We start from the raw sequence: 21,579 nt of genomic DNA, 5'->3' as shown, positions 1-21,579 counted from the left end.
CCTTGGAAATAAGAATCAGGGCATTTTGTTTTTCATTGACAAAAAGACTTGTTTCTCGATTCTTCGCCGCCCCACTCCCTCTTTCGTCTGCTAATACACCGTGGTTGGATTTTTCTAAAACCCCAATATATCACGTCGACGTACGGATACATTTACACCATCACGTACACGTACTCATACAATATTTACTAAAGACCATAGTTATTAAATTTAGAGATTAACGAAGTCACTATAGCCATCTCGCTATCGATAATTACTTCATCTACTATATAAAGAAAATTCTATCTTGATAAAAAAAACAAATTTAAGATTTGATTCTAATAGATAGAGGTATAATTACCTTCACTAATCATCTAAACTAAAATTTGATTCTCGATTTGACACGCACGCACAAGTACGACAGGTGACTAGGTGAGGGACCAGCGGTGAAAAGATGGCCGATGGTGTGGTGTTATTGTAGTAAGAAATTTAAAGATGGAGTACTCGTATAAGTAGGTTTAATAATCTGCATTAGGTAAATAAGATATAGGTAGATATCTAAACAGATCATTATATTTTATACAGGAACTATCTTCAGATTAAAAAAGAATCTTTCAAATAACACAACGTAACAAAAAAGGTTATATTTGAGACTCTGAATATAATACACTTTCCCAACCTGACTAAAGACATAGTAGAGGGGAAAAAGAGAAGCAGAGGTCAAATAGAAAGCAGAAATAATCAATTTAGATCCACAACAGATTCAAGCCACGATTAGATTCATCCGATAAGAATTTCAAAATCTATAATACGAGAATTTATTGAGATTCATATAAACAGATCTAGATACATCCATATTGTAATTATTTTCTCCAAAGATTAATTAAGGTAGCACATGATATATAGGATCATCGTATAACCTTATAGATATATGGTATTCTAGAATATTTAATTATAATTATATATTCTCATCACTAAGGGAGGCTGAACCTGTATAAAATCTTATTTCTTCATTTTTTATAAGCATAGTTGGTGAATAAGTATCTCTACATTAAATAAGTATTTGCACAATCAATTTTAGTAATTATCGACAAATCTGAAATCTCCTCCTTTGATCAGATGGTTAAATTGTTTAAGTTCATAATCACAAAACAGAGAAGGAGCTAGGTTTATGATTCTACAGTTTAGTTGGCGCTAATACTGAGGTAGGGGTGGGGATCACCATGTGTGAGATAATCTCAATCTCATTTACTTGTGCTAGAATATGGTGTTAGACTGCCTGTCAAAGTCACTTTCGACTATTGTAATGTTTTTTTATAATTTTGCTAACATCATAGAGCTAAATACTAATTTTTCTTCAGAATGACGTCAAAGAGCTACCAAATCAAATAACAAGTATTTGCCTGGCAACCTGTAAAGCAGGAAAATGGCAACATTAAAAAGGTTCCTGATAAGTATCCAAAGTTACCCTCTACCTGAGATCCTCAGAAAATGACACTGATATGATATGTTTCTCCCCACTAATAAGATATCCCACCGTCTTCAAGCTCAGCTTCAGCCGCTTCCAATATTACCTCCATTCCTAAGCAAATCTTCAACCACCAAGCAGTCATTCATGTTGCTGCGCCTTTCTGGCTCATAGTTTCACTTTCAAGCCGTTGTCAAGGTGCAGGTTTCTGACAGCTCCCGAAGTAATCATATCTCGTGAAGCCCAGCCTAGCGGTCTCTGTCCCGGGAGTTGTTCATGACCTGCTTCTAGAGCCCCGCCGATGCTCTTGTCGCGATTCCTACAACATGTCCATGGCACCCGTTCTTGACACGCTCGTGCAGCTCGTCGTCGTGTCTGTGCTCTTCGCTGCCGCGTGCGCGTTCACCCCAGCGGACAACTACCTCATCCTCTGCGGCACGTCGGCGAGCGCCACCGTCGACGGCCGGACGTTCGTCGGGGACGCCCACCTGCCCGCCTTGGTGCTGACGGCGCCCCAGAGCGCCGAGGCCAACGCGTCGGCGAGCTCGGTCACCGGCTCCGATGAGCCGGCGCTGTACCAGTACGCGCGCGTATTCATGGCGCCGTCCTCGTACACGTTCGCGATCAAGGAGCCAGGTCGCCACTTCGTCCGTCTCCATTTCTTCCCCTTCCGGTACCAGTCCGACGACCTCGCCGCGGACGCCAGGTTCAGGGTGTCCGTGCAGGGTGTGGTGTTCGTCGACGGGTACACGCCCAAGAACGGCACGGCCGTGGTCAGGGAGTTCTCGGTGAACGTCCCCGGCGACACGCTGGTGATCGCGTTCACGCCTACGGGCAAGGTGGCGTTCGTGAACGCCATCGAGGTCGTGTCGCACCCCGACGACCTCATCGCCGACACGGCGCAGACGGTGAGCTCCCTGGGCCAGTACACGGGGTTGTCGACGCAGGCGCTGGAGACGGTCCACAGGATCAACATGGGCATACCCAAGATCACACCGAGCAACGACAGTCTGTGGAGGACGTGGCTGCCGGACCAGAGCTTCCTGCTCGACAGCACCCTCGCGGAGCACAAAAAGGTGCGGCCCTCGACGCTCCACCGCATGGTAGGCCTCGCGACCACGGAGACGGCGCCGGACCAGGTCTACGCCACGGCGACGGAGCTGAACACGTCGTTGGCGGCCAACACCCTGAACGTGCAGTTCAACGTGACGTGGAGGTTTGACACCCCGCCGGGGTCGGCATACCTGCTCCGGCTCCACTTCTGCGACATCGTCAGCAAGGCGGCGAACGGATTGGCCTTCAACGTCTACGTCGGCGGGTGGCGGGTGCTCCCGGACTACCAGATTTCCAGTGACACTTCCGGCGAGCTGGCCGTGCCGATATACAGGGACTTCGTGCTGAGCGCCAAGGACGCGACGGGCGCGATCACCGTGAGCATCGGACCGTCGACGCTGGGCAACGTGGACCCCGACGGCCTCCTGAACGGACTCGAGATCATGAGAGTGGTGGGGAGCACCGGCGCCAGCGGCGCGGGGGCACCGCCGCACGGTTCGAAGAAAATCACCACTGGCATCGTCGTTGGCTCCGCCGTCGCGGGGGTCACGGTGGTGACGGCCCTCGGGTTCATTGCCCTCAGGACGCTACGAAGGAAGAAGCCGGCGAAGCAGCCGTCGAGCACCTGGGCCGCGTTCTCGGCGAGCGCGCTAGCTTCCCGCTCGCGCACTCACAGCTTCGGCAAGAGTGACAGCGGCAGCCGCAGGAACACGGTCACGCTCGGGCAGGGCGCCGGCGCCGGGTACCGGTTCCCGTTCGCGGTACTGCAGCAGGCGACGTCTGGGTTCAACGAAGGCATGGTCATCGGCGAGGGCGGCTTCGGGAAGGTGTACAAGGGCATGCTGGGCGACGACACGCGGGTGGCCGTGAAGCGGGGCAACCGGCGGTCGCAGCAGGGGCTCAACGAGTTCCGCACGGAGATCGAGCTGCTGTCGCGGCTGCGCCATCGCCACTTGGTCTCGCTCATTGGCTACTGCGACGAGCGCCGCGAGATGATCTTGGTGTACGAGTACATGGCCCGGGGCACGCTCCGGAGCCACCTCTACGGCTCCGAACTCCCTCCCCTGTCGTGGAAGCAGAGGCTGGAGGTCTGCATCGGCGCCGCCAGGGGGCTGCACTACCTCCACACCGGCTCGGCCAAGGCGATCATACACCGGGACGTGAAATCGGCCAACATCCTCCTCGACGACAGCTTCATGGCCAAGGTCGCTGACTTCGGGCTGTCCAAGACGGGGCCGGAGCTGGACAAGACACACGTCAGCACCGCCGTCAAGGGCAGCTTCGGGTACCTCGACCCGGAGTACTTCCGGCGGCAGATGCTGACGGAAAAGTCCGACGTCTACTCCTTCGGCGTCGTCCTGCTCGAGGTGCTCTGCGCTCGCCCGGTCATCGATCCGACGCTGCCCCGGGAAAAGGTGAACCTGGCTGAGTGGGCGACGCAGCGGCTCAAAAGCGGCGAGCTCGATAGCATAGTCGACCAGCGGATCGCCGGGACGATACAGCCGGACTCGCTGAAGAAGTTCGCGGACACGGCTGAGAAGTGCCTCGCGGAGTACGGCGTGGAGCGGCCCACCATGGGGGACGTGCTATGGTGCCTCGAGTTCGCGTTGCAGCTGCAGGAGGCGTCGCCAGACAGCTCCGGCACCGACAATATGCGGCTCGTCCCCGCCGTTACGTCCCAGTTCCAGCGCAGCCAGTCGATCGCCAGCGATGGGACTGACGCCACCATGTCCGCGAACTTAGGGGACCTCGACGGCATGTCGATGAGGAGAGTTTTCTCAAAGATGGTCAAGAGCGAGGAGGGCAGGTGAAGCCAGAATTCTCTTGCATCTTCCCGTCATCCCATGTACAAAACAAGGACAATATCTCAGTTTTGATCCTCCTGAATTCATAGCAGTTGGAACACGCACCCTTGCTGTGGACCACCGTCTGCACAAAGTTGGAACAGGTCACTGCAACAAACGTACACTGAGCATGCTTGTCAAGATTCACAACACAACCGCAGCATATTAAGTGCAAGATTAGAGCGAAAAGCGGCAGGCAAACATGCTGCATCTCCAGCACATTCATAATACCACCTTTCGTTACAATGAATAAATGCAGTCTGTTCAACTCTCGATCTGATTGAGTTCTATATAATAGCCTAGATTACCCTGCACGGTCATATTCTCAATCTAAAACACTCTCAGTAAAGAACGAGATTGATTCCCCTTTGGAACTCAAAAACAATGGATGTTACATCGAATATTGATTCCCCGTTGCACCACTAGAAATCTAATATTGATGATCACTAGCATCTACTCTGCCTTCCTCTTTCCTGATTGTTTTCTGGCACGCGCTGTCAGGCACCGCCCCACAAATTTAAGAACCTCGTCGATCAGCACCACTGGGAAAGCAACTGCTATCACCAAAAGCCATTCGTTGAAACTGAGGGGCACAATCCCGAAGACTTGAGCAAGGAAAGGCACGTAGAGGATCAAGAAATGCAGCCCAAAAGACATGGACATGGCCAGAAGAAGCCAAGGGTTAACCCATGGAGGCATGCTCAAAAGGCTGCCATCCTCCGACAGGGCATTCAGTGAGTTGAACATCTCAATGGCCACCAAGACGGACAAAGAGAGGGTTGTCGCTTTAATCTTGCCACCCTGGAAGTAATCGCATGGGTTCTCATCAAAGCTGAATGTTCGCACTCCTGCAGTGAATGGCGACACCTTGAAGCCCTCCCATGCGGAGCACTGGCCCCAGTTTGAGAGCTGGGAGTACGACACAAGAGTATGGCCATCACTAGCCAGGTCAATTCCCAGGAAAGAGCCATGTGTGTACCAGATGATGAAGATTCCCACTGTTGCAATCCCAACATAAAGGCCAATAACCTACACAACCGATGGACAAGAATCTCAAGTAAGCACAACAAGTCAGTAGCACAGTAACTTCCAGGTGGTACACTATGCATTAGCCAACTGAAAAAGATTAGCAAACTAGTACTCTGTGGTGACATCAAAATCAGTAAGCCACAAGGCTGTTTAATGGATTTCCAATCATGATGCTCTATCATACATTCATACTTTATTTCATATTAGCTAACCAAATTAAATTACTCCAGTTCTTGCTTTGTATATCAGCATTGGCAGGCCCAGTACACTTACAAGTCATTACTCTGAATATTATTTCACGTATTTATATGAATATGAAAGTCTGGAACAACTTCTTGGTCTTTTTGCGACTAACCACTTCCTTAGTCAGTAAATACCAATTTAATTTAATCAGTAAATACCAATTTAATTTAATCTAAGTGGTGAACAGTTAAATGCCAATAATGTTGAGTCATGGTCTTTCCGGTTAGAATCTCAACAACCTTGTCCTGAATCTGACTTCAGGTTTATCAATTGTGTCAGAAAACTCAACCTCAAGCGTGAGTTGCTACATCCAAGTCATTATATGTTAGGAAAATTCAGACACCCACTATATGCTTTGGTGATATTTGTTCTATTGGGCTGAAGACCTTCAAAACATTAGTCACATAGTGATAACCTTTACAGGCTTACATTATAAAATATTCATTGTGAAAGATTACATAGACAGAACTGGTTCAAAAGTATATATGTTACTTGCTAGACAGCTTCATAGGACCAAGAAAAATGCATCCACCAATATTAACTTCAAATCCATCAACTTAAAAGAGGATATACAACAAAACACATGATGCACTGGAGAAACATACCATATACCGAAAGAGGATCCAAGGAGTGATCAACGAGTCATCACTTCTTCGAGGAGGTTTCTTCATAATATCTTTATCAGGTGGATTGAACCCCAAAGCTGTTGCAGGAGGGCCATCTGTAACAAGATTGACCCACAGAAGTTGCACAGGGATGAGGCCTTCTGGGATACCTAAAGCTGATGTCAGGAATATGGAGGCAACTTCTCCAATGTTTGAGGAGATCATATATCTGCAATGTCACATAGCTCACATGAACTCATTGCATTATGATTTGAGTTTCTCCAACGATTGTAATAAAAAATGAAAGGTTAGCCATAGCTTATCTGAAAACAGACCTAATAAATGCCTTCATATTGTTGTAAATAGACCTCCCTTCACCAACTGCTGCGACTATTGTACTGAAGTTATCATCCGCAAGAACCATGTCGGACGCTTCTTTTGCGACCTGACACAAGTTTACAGGAAAAGGCAAAGTCAGAAACTCTTCCAACAAAATGTGACAAAATTTCAACAATAAAAGCAGTAAGCCATACCTCAGTCCCTGTAATGCCCATTGCAATTCCAATATCGGCCAATTTAAGAGCTGGTGCATCATTGACCCCATCACCAGTCATTGCAACCACTTCACCGTCTTCTTTGAGCAATCTAACTATCTCCTGCTTGTGTTTTGGCTCCGCCCGGGAGAAGAGAAGGCCACCCTGTTGCCTTAAGAGCTTTTTTTTATCAGAAAGGGCCATGAATTCCTTTCCAGTGAAGCTCTTTGAACTGATATCTTCACCAGGACAAAAAACCCCAATCTCACGGCATATTGCCTCTGCTGTTTCTTTGTTATCACCTGTTATCACCATAACACGTATTCCAGCAGCTCTGCAATCTTCAATTGCTTTGTGGACTTCTTCTCGGGGAGGATCCTGTCATAGATGAGTGACACAAGGTATATGCATTGTAAACATGAAGAAGCATATGCATTATGGAATAATCTTAACCATAAAATTTCCATGAAGTACAAGAAGTTCTCACCCTTAGACCAACGAAACCACAGAATATCATATTACTCTCTATGGAAGAGTAGTATGAAGGATCAAGCAGATATTTGTGAGCTGCATGTTCTTCACCATCATATGTTGCAAATTCTGCCAAATCATCCTTGTATGCAAAACCCAAACAGCGCAAAGCACTAGCAGACATTTCACTTAGTGTAGATAATATGAGTGCCTTGGCACCATCATCCAAGAGCACAACAGATCCGTCGAGCAACTGAATATAACCACATCTCTCTAGTAAATTTTCCACAGCTCCCTGCAAAGTTTACTTTCACCATGAATCACTGATAGGAAAAAGGAAAAGACATGGGAAAAACATCGCACACGGGAACAAAACGTGCCACTTCCATCACAAGATTAGATAGAAAACTAAATATCCAAGAAGTACTTTCCATAACTTACTCAAGGGAGCAAAACGACATCTGAATGATAAAGTAAAGCAAATTGGCAAGACGACAAAGTTGCAACACTTTCAAGAGAAAAGCAGGGAGCAACAAAATGGCACCAAAAGTTGGACCATCATGATCCACAAGTATATTGTTTCCATCTTTCTCATGATTTAAACAGGAAGAAAACTAGAAGTAGACAATTGCTATGTAGTAGCAACTGATGATCTAAAAGTGGAAGGGGCACTAATTAAAGAAGAAATTGATCATATGAATGATTCATAATACCTTGACAAGCAGCATGTTCTTTCCAGAGTCTGCTTTCACGATAACTCCCATTGATTTTCTAGTACGATCAAACTCCAGAGTCGCTACTCTCTTAGCAGCATTATTCCACCACTGACAGCACCCTTCAAACAACAAAGAAATAGTAGTTATTACTGATTCTTTGGAGAAGCCTCCAGACTATATTTTGAAAGGAACGGAGGAATCAACATACTTAGCAAATCAGAAGAATCCAGAGAGAGAGTATAACCGCCAGGAAGCCCCATTTTCTCAACCAAAACCTGCACATGTATATACAAGAACGTAAATGACCAACCAATTTCAAGTACCTTAAAGAAAGAATTGTGTTCAGGCAATTAGCCATCGAATGTGTTCAGGCAATTAGTCATCGAAACTTATTTATATGGATACCTAAAAGTAGCTACCAAAGCTTCCATCACCATTTCTTTTTATTGTATAAATTGCTGTTAACATTGTGCAGAAATACATTACCTGCTTCCAAGCAACATGTAAGACATTTGAATTGAAGCAGCATGCTAAGAGCATACCAAATAAAGGCTAGAAAATGCTAGTTGCGACACTATACAAGTATACGACAGAAATCTTATCACATGAACAAATCATACCTTCAAAGCAGCTTCGGTAGGCATCCCAGTAGCAACATACTGATGCTCAGAGTGGGCGATGCTTGCATCATTGCAAACTGCAGCAATCTTTGCAATCATCTGGAGATTTTCATCCACGCTCAAGCTTGGCCAATCATGTATCTTCCCATCTGTTGGATCATAAGTGGTCCCATAAACCTTAAAGCTCCTAAGTGTATCAGGCCACCTCCCAATAGCCACAAGCATCATCGCTGACATCTGGTTGGTGGTCAAAGTTCCCGTCTTATCGGAGCAAATCACAGTTGTGCAACCCAATGTCTCCACACTCGGCAGCTTCCTCACAAGTGCATTCTTCTGCGCCATCTTCCTTGTGCCAAGTGCCAAGCATGTGGTGATCACAGCAGGCAAGCCCTCTGGAATTGCTGCAACGGCCAGTGCCACTGCAATCTCAAAGTAATATGTGCACTTCTCAAATGAGAACTTGAAATTCCGTGGCCACCCGTCTACATACTCCCAGGTGAGGAAATACTTCACGTTGATGAGCCAAACTAAGGCGCAGATCACCCCAATTATGGCAGTTAGCGCCTCACCAAACTCATTGAGCTTCTTCTTCAGTGGCGTGTCGTCCTCCTCCTGAGAGGCCTCCTGGATCTGCGCATGGATCTTGCCTATTTCGGTTGCCATGCCAGTGCCAATCACAACACAGACAGCACTGCCGTTGACAACAGTGGTTCCGGCAAAAACCATGCACTGTTTTCCCTGGATGTCTGTGTCCTCCAACTCGACCTTGTTGCTGGCCTTGTTAACCGAAGCGGTCTCACCAGTGAGCGAGCCCTGCTCGACGCGGAGGGTGGAGCTGATAAGCTGGAGCACACGCATGTCTGCGGGGACCTTGTCGCCGACGCGGAGCTCAACGATGTCCCCGGGGACGAGGTCGCGCGCTAGAAGTCCATGCGACCACCGCCCGTCACGCTTGACGGTAGCGTGCTCGGACTGGATCTCCTTGAGCGCCTCGAGCGCCTTCTCGGCGTTGCTCTCCTGCCAGACCCCGACGACGGCGTTGACAATCAGGATGAGGAATATGACGAGCGGCTCGACGAAGGCGGTGACCCCGACCTCGCCGCCCTCGGCGCCGTCGTAGAGAGCGAGCACGAACGAGACCACGGCCGCCAGGAGCAGGATGCGCACGAGCGTGTCGTCGAACTGCTCGAGCACGAGCTTCCACACCGACGGCGGCGCGTGCCTCTCCAGCTCGTTGGGCCCGTACCGCTGCATCCGCGCCGCCGCCTCCTCGGAGCTCAGCCCGCGGTCCGCCGAGACGCCCAGCTCCGCGAGGCACTCGCTCGGGGTGCGCGCCCACGCTGGGAAGACCGGCGCGGCCGCCTCCGCCCCGGTAGAGGCGGATCCGTCCCGCCGCTTGCCCTCGTCCTGCCCGCCCTTGCCCATTGGGTCGCCGACTCGAGATCCGAACGGAGAGGAGGCGCTCCTAGTGTTCCCGGTCGCCGCGGCCGCGAGATCGCATGGAATCTAAACCCTAGAAGGGGAGGCGGCGGCGCTGAGACCGGGCGAGGAGGCGATGGCGATTGGTGGCGCAGCGCGGAAGCGAAAGGGGAGGCGATGGCGCTTTTCCCCCCTTTGATTTTTCTTTCTTTTCTTTATGGAGCAAACTGCTTTATTATTGCGGGTGTCAATCGATCGATTTCGTGGGCTGCGCTCGCTGGTTTATCCCTTCATCTCCTTGGACTTTCGTCTCGTGTGCCTGCACGTGGGGCCGCCTGTTCGGTGGGACATGTGTGTCAGTGGCCGCAGGAGTTCGTTAACGTGGCGAACAGTTTGATGCAACGATGAGATAAGCAACAGCGCTTCGAGTTACCGATAGATGCCTTGCTTGACCCGGGGGAGGCGGCGACGTCAGCAGGCGAGGCCTCGTGCCGCCACGTGTACTCTTGGAGAGAAAGGGTCTCCACGGCGGCCGGGCCGTCACGTACTCGATAGGTCGAAAAGTGGGGCCACCGTGCGTCCGGGTCCACGACGCAGTGAGACAGTAAGGCGGATTTGGCTTGCTCGGATCTGGCCGCGAGGAATCTTTTGGGGGACTGGGTGACGTCGTACCAGCCAGCCATTCCCCGCCACGTCGCCTGGGCAAAAGGTAGGCCCTCGTGATGATGTACGGGCCAATCATAAGGGGCCACGTGCCCCCTCTTCGCCTTTCTTCAGCTAATCTTGGGCTTTGGTTTTCTGCGGTTGATCCGCCGCCTCCTTCAGGCTGCATGCACTCCTGCGGAAAAGTCTTGGAAGTGTCCGGGGCGCAGGGCGTCCAGGAGGCACGGAGCCGCATCGTTCCGGGCGAGATGGCTGCTCCGCACCGCACGGCAGATTCGCGGCGCCGTGCCGCACGGTTTCAGTGTGCACGCTTGGGGAATCAAATCAGCCGAGCCTGCCGTGCTACGGACAGCGAAGAAAATATTCGGTGACGCGCTGCTGTTCTGGGCACTGTGCGGCCTCAATCTGCTCGATTTCTTCGTGAGGAGTGGAGAGATTTCCTCGCCGCAGCGCCGGGAGGGTGACAGGACACGGTTAGGTAGGGACCGGTTCCTCTGCTTTTGCTGTACGGCGTGGTACAGATGGAGATACTCCGAATCGTGCCTGCACTAGGGCGTGGGGGCTGGACCGGCTGGAGATGATTGCGTTCGTGGGCGCCGGGCAGAACCAGACACATGCGATGGCCTGGGATTGCACGCGGGATCCTCCAATCAGTCAGGGCACACGACGCTGCTTGGACACTGCTTCACAAAAGAAAAGGGAGGGGAGGGAGAGAGTGACGGACTGACGGTTCTCGGACATCCACCCGTGTACGTGAAAGCAAGCATGATGATTGATGCGAGTAGGCCAAAAGTAAGTCCGTAGCTAGTTGGAATCAGATGCCAAACACGGGAGGTGAGTTGATTCTAATATAAAAATCTTGATAGAGTCGCATAATCTTAACGTCTCCTACTTGTTGATCTCATAACTATCATTGGCACTGCCATGGATGGACGGTGGAAGACTGCCATGGATTTAGTAAGGGCAGCCCCAACGGGTCGATATCGATAGCTAACTAGGATTTTTCCACGACGTGAAGGTGAGAGAACGTGCGACAGGTAAATTGCTATCGCTTCGTCAAGCGCTAGCTAATAGCACATGAATTGAGGAAGCGAGGATGCTCATGGGCCCACACTGCTCCTCCCGTTTGGGCTTACCGCAAGAGAGGGGAGGAGGTAGAGAGGTTGGCAGATGAGAATAGCAACGAGGACAACGATGGTAAGTGGAGCTTGAAGCCATCCACCACCGGTAGCTCGGATCCAGTTAGGAAAGACCATGCCGAATCTGATGGTAATATACGGCAACCACATGTTGGATCTGACAATAGCGTATAATAGCTACCTGACGGATCTAACGACAGTGCACAACAGCACCTGAGGACGGATCCAACCACGGTTGCAGATCTGACAAGCAGCAGTTTAAACCTGATAAATCTAAAAACATTGCACAACAGCCATCCAACAGATACAACCATAACTGCGGGATATGGCGAGCGACAGTTCAGATCCCAATGGATCTGGTTGGGGGAGATGGACGAGAGGGAGGAGACGGCCACGGTTGCTAGAAATGAGGAAGCGATGGTGTTCCTGCCCATTGACCATAACGACCCCTCCGACAAGGAGTAAGGAGTAAGGAAGAGCATGTAGCAGGGATGAAGGAAGAGCGAGCATCAGCTTGCATCATGGAGCGAGTGGCAGCATGTGCAGGTGGAGTGGGCAACCGCTTGCATCATGGAGAGAGCAGCGACATGTGCTAGAGGAGGAGCGGACAACGACATATGCTGGAGGAGGAGTGGGCAGAGTTAGGAATAGAGAGAGGATGAGATAGAGAAAAGGGTGGAGGAGTTACAATAATCTAACACACAGGCTCTACGGTTTCTTTGAGCAGGATGTCAAGAGCTAAATCGTTAAAGAAGTGAACTGTACTTGTTAGCTATGGGTTACATGGAAGGAATATAGCTAGCAAATGACTATAATTGCTGGAGGTGCTTAAAGTCAATTGGTTAGGACAACTTAAGTGTTTAGCCAAATTTTGCATCACATCACATGCCTAGCAGATGTTTAGTCACATCACATGCATCGAAGTAACCAAATTTTGCATGGAAGATACCAAATTTTATTAAATGCATCCATGGGATTCACAACAAAATTTTAGTGTTAATCTTGTCGCTATCATTGTCACTGCCATGGTAGAAACGAGCTGATGACTACGGCCATACATCACTTGCATCCAAGAAACCAAATTTTGCACTCTCAGGGTTGGGTAAAAAAACCACAAAAACCAAAACTGAACCAATTTAACCATTTTTTGGCTTCTTCAGTTTTCAATTTATTGTTCGGGTTCTAAAACTATTTTATTCAATTTTTAGTTTATTATTCAATTTTCAACTTCCAGAAACCGAACTAACCTAATAAATAGAACTTATGATGACTATCATCGTCGTTGAACTTTCCATCACTTAAGTGTCAGACTATTTGAGTTAGAATGTTAGACTTATTGGGAATTCATCACGTTGCATATACATGTATATGATACAATGTGTTGTGTTTGTCTGCCTTTGTTCTTTTGTATCATTATAAACTATTTGAAATTAAGGGGTACCAGTACAGGTACAGGTACGATGAGCTGTTTAAATTTCTATTTAAAATAAAAACCAAAATAACTGAACCAAAATATTATAGCTAATTAGGTTAGGTTTGGCTTCTGTATTTTCTCTAGTTTGTTTGGTTTTCAATTTTTAAAAACCGAAATTTTAAAATCCAAACAAATCTGTTGGCGTGGAATTTGGCAATCCCATGCAACACGAATCTGTCATGAATAAGTATAATTTTTTACGGTGACACGTAACTTGTTTACAAGTAAACAAGAAAAAAATTTGATTGACAACCTTGAGAAACGCCGCTCAAACGATATACAAATAAATTGACAAGAACTACCACCTAAATTGCGGGGACTTGAAGTAGCAACGAAGAACTACTCTAAAACTACCCTAATTTGCAGGAAAGTAAAGAAAACGAAAAGTAGATGCAATAGTTGTGATTGACTGAGTTGTTGTTGCAGTCGACCTCCAGCCTCAACTATTTATAAGTGGGACGTAATCTTGGTCATAGGGAATCAAAGTAGGACTCTATTCCAACCCTAAACACGCTATGTTCGGCTAAAAACACGAAAAGATCCGAACAGATCTACAAATCTAACTTGAGCCGGACTCGGACTGAACGTCGGATGATCCAGTGAGAACAAACTTTTGATCACTGGACTATCCAGTGAGTTCAATTTGGCTAGATCCCGAACTCTTTCCTAATATACACTGGATAGTCCGGCGTTTGAAATACACTCACCAGAGGCTATCGCCAGACTAGTATTTGCAGAGAGCAAATCCTGTTGCAAAAATTTGAAATACATACATCGGATGATCCGACGTTAACACCGGAAACCTCACCGGACTAATTCTCGTAGAAAGCAATTTTCTCTACAAGTTTTGCCATTGAACTCACCGGATGATCTGACGCTACCTCAGATAACACACTAGACTATTTTTGTAGAGAGCAATTCTCTCTACACGATTCAAGCTATAAGCATTAGTTAGTCCGATGCTTGCACCAGAATCCTCGTCGGACTATTTTTTTGCAGAGAATATTTTTTTTTGACAAATATCAATTTACAAGCACCGGATAGTCCGACGTTTACACCGAAGCACTCACCTAACCAATTTATACAAAGAGCATATTTTCTACATAAAATTCTTTTTTACTCATTAAATAGTCCGATGATAATACGAACTTAAGCACTAGACTATTCAATATATAAAAAAGTCTGACCGTACTATTTTTACGGTCAACAAAATCAAACCGAAATAATTGGACCAACCGAATGCCACCCTAATAACCGCAGCCTCAAGCCAAGGACACCCGAACCGAGCATACTTATACGCCCCAGTCGGCAGCCGCTGTCCACTGAACAAGACGGGAACAACCGAAGCACGGCACGAGTGCTCGTACAAAACTCAAGTGGAAAGGGAAGGGGACTTTCCTCCAGCGAATATAGTTAAAGCAGATGCCGGGTGTACGTCGACACAGGTTCAGTAAAATCGGGAACCGAGCGTACCACCACAGCGCAACAGCTAGGTGAATTTGTTTAGCTGTGTCCGTTTAGTTGGGAGATAAAATAAGATGGGATATGACTGTTCTGTTTTTAAGATGAGATGATACTTTTTTTAGTTAGTTAGATAGGATGAATCTCTTTTTTATTTGGTTGGAGAGACGAGGACGGATGAGAATGAGAATCATCAACTAATTATATTTTTTAATTTTAAATAATAATTATTAATAATACATTAATCAACATACACCAACATGTATTAATGTTACTCTTGCCGTAATCATTACTAATTAACAATAAAATATACTAATTAACCATAATCATACTCTAATTAGCTCATTAATTAGCAATAATTAGTATATTAATCCTTACAAATTCTAATCTCATAGTAATATGTACTAATAAGTAATACAAGCATACTAATAACATTAATCATTTTACTAATGTGCATGATTAGCAAAGGTGGATGGTTTCACCCCACCAATTTTGAGGAATATTTTTATCCAGCATATTGAGATAATATTTCTTAGAAGGGATCATCCCATCCCTGCTGCCCCTGAACTAAACACTACAAAAACAGAGATCGTCCCATCCCTTTCCACCTCATCCCTCGAACCAAACGGACCCTAAGGTTAGGATGGGTTGCTAGTATGAGTTTTATTCATATGGATTATATAGGTGGGTAGAGAGAAAATAGATTGAGTAAAGTTATATTTGTTAAAAATAAATATTTTTATTGATTATATTTATTTCGACAAGTTAAGCTAAGTTTATATTTAGTTGATTAAATCTAAGGTCACATGAGTGGATATAAAGTTCGAATATAATTAGTTACTTATATAAAGATAATTTTGTGACACTGATAAGTGCATCCGTATACATAAGTATATGTATAAGATCGTATCTACCAAGCTAAACTATAAACGTGCATTTGCATCTATCGAGTTAGATTGTGAAGAGAAGTTCGAATTGAGCTTTCCTCCTTAGCCAGACTATACGCATATATTTATATCTATGGAACTTAAGCTACAATATTATATATAACCAATCAAATATATTTTTTTTATAAAATTATACGTATCCTTCGGACAGGTTACTCCTGTATAAATAACCAATCAGACCCTAATAGCCTGTTTGGTAGCCTGCGTAGAGCCTGGTCTTGCTCTGCGCACGTAGGGACGGTCTATTTGGTTGCTGCTCGCGCGAGCACACATGTCCCGAGCCATGCAAATTCACTGTGCAAATCTAGCTCCTGAGAAACGGATTTTGATTTTGTTTCCACCGGGGCAAGCTTGCCCAGTGCGCACGTTCGCTCGTGTTTACGTCTGGTAGTAAGTTCGTTCATTTCGCTTAAACGTTTGTGTTTTTTATTTAATTTTTAATTTTATTTGAGTATAAAAGTGCTTAAAAATTCTAAATATTTTTATAGCAAACTAAAATTCACTAGCAACCCATTTTAATTGGTTTGAAAAAATCATAAGCCAATATTTAATTAAAATTTAAAAAAACTTACTTTTATAACTTCTATTAATTTTTTATGTCTCAAATAAATTCTCAAAAATTAGAAAAAATTTACTAATATTCTTATCATATGATATACTAATTTATAAAAATATTTTTAACTCTAAATTATTTGATAAAAAAATAAATTCTTTTATAATACTCTATTTATATACATTTTTACTATTTCATATAATATTCTTATACAGACAATCAAATACAATATCTTCTTAACAAGACTATACATATACAACCAACCAAATATAACTATTACATCTTTCCGATCTAACTAACCTTAATTTGACCCACTATATACGGACACACTAAATCATATAGTCAACCAAATCGGCCCTAAAAGATGCGACAAGTTTGCCTGACTGAAGAAGCAGATTCCTCCAAACTATGAATACGAGTATCAGAGACTCAGTTCCTCGGATGGCTCGCCGAAACAGCGAGTCTGCACAACACCTCCTTCTAGCTACTACTCGTACCTCGAAACTGCCTCTGTCGGGAAAAATTACTGTTTAAGAGGAGACTGGAAAGTTGATGACTTTTACCTGACCAAGCACGTACGAAGTTCTGTTTGATTGGAAGCACGTGTTTTAGAACGCCAATGACAGAATATGCGCAACATTAGTGAGCTTTTGTAATATTTATGTATGATTAATATACGCCGCTGTAACGTAGCGCAAAAAATAGTTTAGAATATTCCTTTTTCTCAGTTAATAATATTTTAAAAATAAGTAAATATTATTAATAGGGAAAAATACAAAAAAAACCCCCTCCAAAAATCACTTGGATTTTGACTTTTCCTCCAAAAGTTGTTTTGTTGTAAAGCCCCCCAAAGGTTTAGTTTTGTTGCAAAAACAACCCAAAAATTCAAAACAATTTAAAAAAAATCATAAAAAAACTGAGACAATTATAAGATCTTTTGTAAAATTTGTTTTAAAAATAATATCCTTTGTATCATATTTCATGGAGAGTAAGTTTGAAAAAAAAAGAAAAACGTGCAGCTCATTTATTAATTCAAGTTAAATACATAGTTAATTATTTACTAATCCAAAAATCATGAAACAATTTTTTAGTCTTCTTATATGATCCTCTATCTTGTAAAAATACATGAAATCTTCAAATAGTTATTGTAACGTGTAGGATTGAGTAAATGTGTTGTAGAGGGATTAATTCATAATTAATCCATGACACCTCCAAAATTAGTGAAACCACTTTTATTAGTTTAATTAAACAGTTATTTGTGTAGGAAAAATAATGGTAGACATGAAAAAGTTAAAATAACATGAGTTAATAAATGAATTATACATTTTTCTTTTTTTCCCCAAACTTTCTCTCCATGAAATATAATGCAAAGGATATTATTTTTGAAAAAAAAATCACAGAAGGTCTTAGAATTGTCTCTAGTGTTTTTTAGGATTTTTTTTATTTTTTTTTGAATTTTTGAGTGGTTTTTTAACAAAGTCAAACTTTTAGGTTTTTTTTTTTTGCCAAAAACAACTTTCGAGAGGAAAATCAAAATCCCAGTGACTTTTAGAGGGGGTTTTACATTTTTCACTTACTAATAAGACGTCTCCATGTGATCTCTAGGTTTGCAACCAAACATCACATAGGCGCTCCAACCAAAGAGCAGTCTGCACGCGTGGTGCACCGTCGCCTCCCGGTCAGGTTTTCAAGTCCTATTTGGTTCAGATTCAACTGACTTTTATTACTAATAAGCAGAAAACTAAACTAAATAATATATTTTAAAAAAATAGTTTCCAAGAAATAAAAACAAAATTGTCATTATAACTTAGAAGACAGAAGCTAATTAGAAAAGCTTTTATAGCTTTTAAGAGATAATATTCTAAGAGGTATTATATATATTATATATTTCACCCGTTTTAAAAATAAATTCAACATAACTTTTTTATAAACAACTTTTCAACAACAACATTTAAAAACAGCTTTTGATAAAACTTCAGCCTAACCAAAGAGCTCCTCGTTCACTTCCTCTCCGTCTTCAACAGCAGACAGTCCCCGGCCCGCTACAATAGCAGGCGACCAAAGCACAGCCTGTACCAACCGTGCTTCTGGGCTTCCAGCCAATGGCCCATGTTGTTCCTTCGATGAGCTCTCAGCCGGACTACTTTCTTACTTGGGCCTCGCAATTTACTTTAATTTGCATAAATCCAAGACTAAATTTGACGCTTAATTAGTGAGCATCTCCCGTTTGGTTTATCTCAAAGGAGGGTACGAAACATAATCCTTCTTTCGTTTCGTCCATATATGTAAGATGTATTTTAAAATAAAAAAATCTTCAAAGGAGATTTTGACCTTTAATTTCTCTTAGATGTATTGCCAATTGCTACAAAACTAATGTCACATTAAAAACACTTTCAAATATGAATATATTGATAAAACTTTTATAAACTAAACATAAATATAGTTTGATTATTTTTTAAGTCAAACTTTATAAAATTTGACTTTTTAAAATAAAAATATGTCTTACATTGATGGACTGAGGAATAGTTTCCACTGTTTTTAACTCTGGTTCAATTCGGATTTGCACTGGTAATTGTCTCCCGCTATGTACGTAACCAGTGCGGATGCCGGATTCCTAAACGAGATTAGATCTGATGATCTTCGGACTTGGCTTAACCGCGAGACGTCTCACTCTCACCATAAAAGGTAAGAAGCGCACGTACCCAGCGCAAGGGAATTCGTTAACCGAGCGTGCGACCGACTTGCGCACGTCTTGCATGGCGCCGCGCGCGCACCCGATGCTGACATGCTTCCGCCCTGTCGCTGACGCTTCGCTCCCGGAGGAGGAAGCGCATGGAACCGAGAAGCTGCGGTGGACCGACAAGCTGAAGCGGAAGATCGTGGAGGCGGTGACGCGGTCGCGGAGGGCGGTGAGGGAGGAGCCATGCGACGTCGTCGAGAAGAGGCCGGAGCGAAAGGGAGCGGAGCGGGCGAGGCGGCGGCGATCGGGCGGACCAGTTTTGCAGAGGGACAGCAACCCCCACGATGGCGCACCGGAGGCTGTCGCCGTGGACGTCGACGGCCGCAAGAGGAAAGGCCTCAGGGTCCGCTTCGCCGTCCCGACGGAGGAGAGCGCGGCGCTGGTGGAGCCGTTGTTCCCTTCAGGAGTGCTGGGCGAACCGCTGAAGAGCTTCAGGAACTCGGGTCCGGAGATGACGGCCGCGTTCGTGACGTCTGTCGCCGCCGAGAAGGGCCAAGAAGCGGACAGCGCCACGCCGGTGGACCGTGACCTCGTCGACCGCTGCTCGGAGGCGAAGGAGAACAACTTGCGCCGCGATATTTACATCAGGGATTACTTTCCCTTCCAGTTCCAGAGGCACGACAAGGAGAGCGTGCCGGAGAAGACTCTACCGGCAGAGCCCGATCACGCGGAGGAGGTACCGCCGGTGAAGACCGGGCTGCCGTTCGACAGTCCGGAGCTGGAGGCCGAGTTCGTGAAGGCGATCGTTTCGCGGCACCTGCACAAGGACGACTTTATAAACCTCTATGCGTACGAAAGGAGTCGCGACAAGTTCATGCGGGAGCAGAGCCTGATGGCCGCTAAGAGAAGGCCCCGCGGTTGTCCAGGAACGGAAGCTTTCGTGATAGTGAAGTCGGATGGCCATGGACGAGGAGGAGGAGGACGCTGAGGATGAGAAGCGGGGCGCCAGTGCGTCCAACTGTAATTTCCGCTCCGTCTCGGCGATTTTCCATGCGCGGGGCAGGCGGAAGCTCGTCTTGTTAGCTTTAGGTCTTTGTTTTTTTTATTCTCATTATGGATTCTAGCTCTCAAACAAAAACAGACGATCATAATATAAAAATTAATTATTATAATTTACAAGTCAAATTATACTACGAAATTCTAAAATCTACAATAATGAGAAAGAGCTTCACAGATTCTACAGACTAAACTGAATTGTCATAATCTAAAATTAAAATAAATATGCTCTTAGTTTTTCAGTACTAGCAAGCTGGCTAGGGTTTTGTCTTGTTTTTTTTTACTTCATCTAATTCTCAATCTTGGGTGAGTGAGATGAAGAAGTTTGTCAATGTGATAAGAGCATTGTTCTTCACGAGCAGCAGAGGATCAAACTTGAAACAGAGTAGTCGGTGGCTTGATTTGGCTTGGTTTTATGTACGAGATGATTCTTTCGTACATAGAATTGATTTTGGTAGGGAAAACAAAATTTTGGAATTGCTAACAATTTGCTCAATGTTTTCTTTTGAATCAATTGACTTCTCACATTTGGATTTGCATCATGGTTCGTGTGCCACGGTTTATGTCCCAACCTCAAAGATGATAGCTTTTTTACAACACAGTTTAATGGGTTGAGATTTAACTGCACGTAGCACGGTAGCACCCCACCAGACCTTAGAAAGTTAGAATTAGGTGGGAGGCAACGCGACGGCGATGGGGGCGCTACCCGTTGCATTATTGGCAGCCGGCGATGCGGCGATCCATGGTGGGCAAGATCATGAGTTGCAAAGTTAGAGGTCTTGAGGGTGGGGCAAATTTGTCGAGATATGAGGCTAGGGCTAGAGAGCAAAAAGTTAAGTTAGGGCGAGGATGATAGGGACTTGATCCAACAACAAGAAATTTGACTAATTTAGTTGGTAAAACAATACTCAGCTGATAAATAGACCACAAAAATTATCTGATGAACATGATCTGATATCTCAAGAATCTGGACAGGAACACAAGTAAAGATCTGCCCTAATTAAAACCTAAGCTCAACTAACAAAGCACAATAGTCCATATATCAAGAATATGGTATAGACTAAACATCAACAGTTTCAGTTCAAGGAAGCTTGACGTGAAGGTGACCAAGTGAAAAATTGGACGTTGGCTTTCCGAGCACCCTCGGCCTCCTCCCTCCCAATGGGCCAACAGACAAATAGATGAAAAGGAAAAAATCACCCTCCTTCCACGGCTGCCCAGCCCAACATTGTCCCGTGCCACCCAGGCGTACCATTATGCCTTCTTGATCATCATGCTCACCTTCCGAGTGAAGCAGAAGATATCTTAGCGAACTTCTGGCGCTTCACATAGTAGTCAGAAGAATGAACAAGATTACAAACCATTTGTACCTTCCGAACTACGCATTTAGTTACGAAACATGCAGCCCATCTGTTTTGCTCTTGCTACCACTACAAAAACCTCAGTGCAACATAACACTTTTTCTCAGAGATCCAGATAGCACTACGAGGTGTCAGTTCTTTCAAGACACTTGCCTCGTCCATCCACATTGAACATGAGTAACAGTGAATTACATGAAACACCTTTTTTTTGCATATGGTTAAAGAGTATGTTATCCATACAACTAGAGCAAGTACTAAAAATGAG

The 21,579-nt window shown here is 45.1% G+C and overlaps 2 protein-coding genes across 2 annotated transcripts; one reads left to right on the top strand and one right to left on the bottom strand.

Moving 5' to 3' along the window:
• The first annotated feature begins 1,420 nt into the window (after positions 1 to 1,420).
• LOC133916374 (receptor-like protein kinase HERK 1) lies at positions 1,421 to 4,617 on the top strand. Its single transcript, XM_062360017.1, has one exon. It carries the CDS (start codon positions 1,774 to 1,776, stop codon positions 4,309 to 4,311), a length of 2,538 nt encoding a protein of 845 aa, XP_062216001.1. The 5' UTR covers positions 1,421 to 1,773; the 3' UTR covers positions 4,312 to 4,617.
• Positions 4,510 to 10,200, bottom strand: LOC133916373 (calcium-transporting ATPase 4, endoplasmic reticulum-type-like). The gene is made up of 8 exons (XM_062360016.1): positions 8,562 to 10,200; positions 8,150 to 8,216; positions 7,939 to 8,060; positions 7,242 to 7,520; positions 6,755 to 7,132; positions 6,557 to 6,666; positions 6,222 to 6,450; positions 4,510 to 5,373 (listed from the first exon to the last, which is right to left on the bottom strand). The coding sequence occupies exons 1-8, from the start codon at positions 9,984 to 9,986 to the stop codon at positions 4,798 to 4,800; spliced, it is 3,186 nt and encodes a 1,061-aa protein (XP_062216000.1). The 5' UTR covers positions 9,987 to 10,200; the 3' UTR covers positions 4,510 to 4,797.
• Positions 10,201 to 21,579: the final 11,379 nt, after the last annotated feature.

This window comes from Phragmites australis, chromosome 4 (genome assembly GCF_958298935.1).
Source record: "Phragmites australis chromosome 4, lpPhrAust1.1, whole genome shotgun sequence".
Classification (NCBI taxonomy): Eukaryota; Viridiplantae; Streptophyta; class Magnoliopsida; order Poales; family Poaceae; genus Phragmites; species Phragmites australis.
This window is presented reverse-complemented; position numbering and strand designations above follow the sequence as displayed.